Here is a 3,566-nt window from a genome sequence, read left to right on the forward strand (position 1 = left end):
TTTTTAAAAAAAAAAAAAAAAAAAAAAAGAGCCTAGGTTCTGGCACCACCAGATCTGCACTGCAGTCCTAGCTCTGCTATGAGCTGTCTGACCCTGTGCAGATTCCTTAACCTCCCCTCACCTGTTTCCTCACCTGTAAATGGGGAAGGAGGGAATAGCCTTACCTCACAGTTATAGTGATGGCTAAATGAGATGATGGACATGACCACTCAAATTCATTCAATCAGTGAATACTTGTGCCAGGCAAGAGCTAAGTTACAGCAATGATCAAGAGACACAGTTCTGCTCTCATGAAGCTTAGAGTTTAAATACTACTAAAGTGTGTTAAGAATGAAGGTAACAGTGAGTGACTGGAACACACACATGAAGGGCCAGTTTTTAACAGTGGTCCAAGGTGAAATTTCGGTTGAGCTCTGAAGGGTCCAAAAGTGGTCACCCATTCCCAGCTTAGCAACATGTGTGAGGGTCACAGCATGGGGAAGCCAAGGTATCCAGAAGATAAACGTGACTGCAGTATACCCTCTCATGGGATTTTGGGAACAACCTTTATAGGCTGCCACCAATGAGGATTGCCACATCTATTTTTAAATAACAAAGATGAGGCTAGAAAAAGGTGATATGTCTTGTCCAAGGTCACAGCAACCCAAAGGAGCTGGGACTAGAAGCTCTTAGCAATCTACTTCCCAAATCAACAATGTCCATGGTTTTTACTTGTTTCACTAATCATTGCTTCCTGTGCCATGAAGAGTCCCAAAGCACCTTGAAAACACAAGCAGCAGTAGTACAGAAGCAGCTTCCAGGCCTCTACTTGACTGTGCGTGGAATCCCTGACTCTGAGCCTTACCATGCAAGACAGGAAGCTTCTCAGACTGACTCAAAGGCTCCAAAGTAGTAATGAGATTCTCTTCTTGCAGCAATGAACAAGAGAGAGAAGGGATGTCCCAGAAAATCCTGTGGTCTGTTCACAATAGGAGACAGAATCATCAACGCACATGAGGGTTCATCTCATACCAAAAGGGTATTTAAGAACTTGTAGAGGCATTTTGGGGTGAAATGCAGGGCGATGCTGGCTTAAGCAGGTGAGGCTAGGTATGCTCAATGTCTTGCAAAAGAACAGTATGGTCCTATATAGTAAAGAATGTACTATCCAGAATATTAACAGCAGCCTCCCTTGCACACTTTAGAGACAGCCTCTCTTAAAAGATCAATATGCTCCAACTTTTCCTGTACCCCCACAGTTCACTGGCTCTCCCTATCCTCATCACAACTGAATTAAAACAAAATTAAGATAAGGAGTGTGAAGTTTGGGAAGTCCAGTTGTAAGCTCATAACTCTAGCATGGAAGCTGGTAGTGAAATAAGGATAAGGAAATTTCTAGTAAGAGACAGATTAAGAAATGTTACCAAAAAGAGAACTTTCTTCCTCACTCAAATAAGCTTTTGTAATACATTTATTTTATTACACATGAAATTCTGTGGTTTTAGGACCTATTTACAGTACTTTTCACTTGAAAACCAGAAATAAGTGACAATTCTTTAAAAAAAAATTTAACTACAATCATTTCACAAATACAGTTGACTCTTTCAGGACTAAACTGCATAAGAAAGATTATTAATTTCAAGATGCCTAAAGCTGATCAAGTGACTGAAAGTGCCAAAGGCAGACCTGCCTTGCATCTCATTCCTGGTAGTTTCTGCAGGTCAGAGAAGCGCCAATGATATTGAGATCTGTTCTGGGATTAAAACACCATTTTTAACAGCAACTCAAAAGCTATTTCCAAGTGTTACCTAAATGACCCACTAGGTCTCTCCAAAATTATTTCACAAATTAAAGCTCATGTAATTGACAAAGAAAGAAACATAGATCACTAACTTTGCAGGAAAGAGAAAGAGATCCAAAGAGTCTACCCTAATTCCAAATAGCTACAACAGTGATCCAATAGATTAAATTCTCTATGAAGTAAGTACCCTAAGGACAGGAATCTTCCTCCTCCAAAATACCTCAATTTTCTCAACTAACCCAAAGGAGTCAGAGTGTGTAACTTCTTCACTCACCTTGCCAATTAGCTCAGCAGCCCCACACCCCTCTTGACCAATTTTCTAGAAGCCTGACCTGGCTTTTTCAAGTAGCCAAGCAGACAGACCTGTTTTCCTCCAGAAGCACCTACCAGGCCTTGTCTACCCTGCGGGCCAGAACCCGGGAAATCCCCCTCCAGCCTTTCAGTGGCCTGTCACCAGAAGTTCACAAATGAATTCATCCAGATTCTTTGAACCTTCCTCTTCCCAGGTCACATGCTAACACCCAGGCAATAATACCCCACCTTGCCTAGCTCTGGGTCAAAAAAGATGCAGATTCACTGGAAGATTGAGCACTTCATACGGAGCAGAAGAAAAAGAAAAAAGATGGAGGGTTGTGAAAGTCGTTTAGCCAAGCCTACTGCATGCAGCACTAGTGACCAGAGCCCTGGTCCTGCAAATCCAGGGAAGGAGGCCCTCCACACAGCAGGCCACACCTGTCTATGCCAACTGCCTGCTCCATTTTAAACAGTTCAAACATATCACCAGTAGGGTGACAAAATTGGGCACCCCCCTCTAACAACATGGTTGAGAGCACTAATGCAAGCACTACTTGCCCCCAGTTTTAATTCTTTTCACATTCTTGTTTAGGAGACACGGGTCAAATCTATCCCCCCCTCTAGCACAATGCTGCAGTGGCAGAAAGCAAGCACCAAGGCTGACTTGCTGTGAGCCAGACAAAACCTCTTCCCTGAGGACGGTGATGCCAACAAATGAGACGTCAATGGGCAGGTTCCACTTTGCCTTCTACAAGTGAACACACTCCGGGAGTTCAAACACGCCCGGCTCGGCAGCCTCACAGAAAGCCTCCTTTCTAGACGGGAGGTATCCCATTCATCCTCTGGTATGGAGAACCAAAGGAAAGGCGGACACATGCAGGAGTGCGCTCCATACCCAAACCTCAGCACGCGCGAGAAGGTTTGGGGTGCCCTGGCGCGCCCACCCTGTACCCCACCCTCCAAGGCCCCTACCACCCGCGTACTCACCACTGTGCGAGCTGAACCACCTGGGTGCGATGTGCAGAGGTAGAGCATCCGCCAGCGAGGCTCGGGAGCCCAGGTACAGCATCCCGTCTCTATGGTGACCGCCGCCCGTCTCCTGGTAACCATTGCCGTGGGCATAGGTGGAGTCGGACGCGGACCCTCCACCGCCGGGCGCTCTCTCGGAGTCGCCGGTCCCCCGGGAGGCGGGGGTGTAGAGGCCAAAGGGCACCCCCCCGGCCGTGCTGGGGTCCATGCCCATGCCCGCCACCGAGCTGACCGAGCGGCTGCGCAACCCCATGGCCCCGCCGCCCGTCCGGTAGTGCCCAAAGTGGGGAGCCCCTCCCGGCGGGGGCACAGCGCTGTCATCGGTGGAGACCCCCGGGAAGGGGCCCCTGGAGCGGGCCGCCGTGCTCTGCTTGCCCCCCATGCTCGCCGGGCCTCGGTGGGGCGGGAACTAGAGGCCGAGACCCTCCCCCACTTCTCAGCAGCGGGGGGGAGGGGCCTAGGC

General features: G+C 48.3%; 2 protein-coding genes across 5 annotated transcripts in view; one reads left to right on the plus strand and one right to left on the minus strand.

The window, feature by feature from the left end:
- Znrf1 (zinc and ring finger 1) overlaps positions 1–3,560 on the minus strand; it is a 101,894-nt gene extending 98,334 nt beyond the window's left edge. For all 4 annotated transcript variants that reach the window (XR_007343594.1, XM_015496068.2, XM_015496070.2 and 1 more), the window contains exon 1: positions 3,062–3,560. Coding sequence is in view for 3 of the 4 variants with exons in the window: in XM_015496068.2 (XP_015351554.1) it covers positions 3,062–3,485 (424 nt within the window). In the remaining variant the exon portion in view is untranslated. The remainder of the gene's footprint in view (positions 1–3,061) is intronic.
- The window catches only part of Wdr59 (WD repeat domain 59), a 147,489-nt gene that overhangs the window by 54,484 nt on the left and 89,439 nt on the right, over positions 1–3,566 (plus strand). The window lies entirely within an intron of this gene.

This window comes from Marmota marmota, unplaced genomic scaffold, assembly GCF_001458135.2.
Source record: "Marmota marmota marmota unplaced genomic scaffold, marMar, whole genome shotgun sequence".
NCBI lineage: Eukaryota > Metazoa > Chordata > Mammalia > Rodentia > Sciuridae > Marmota > Marmota marmota.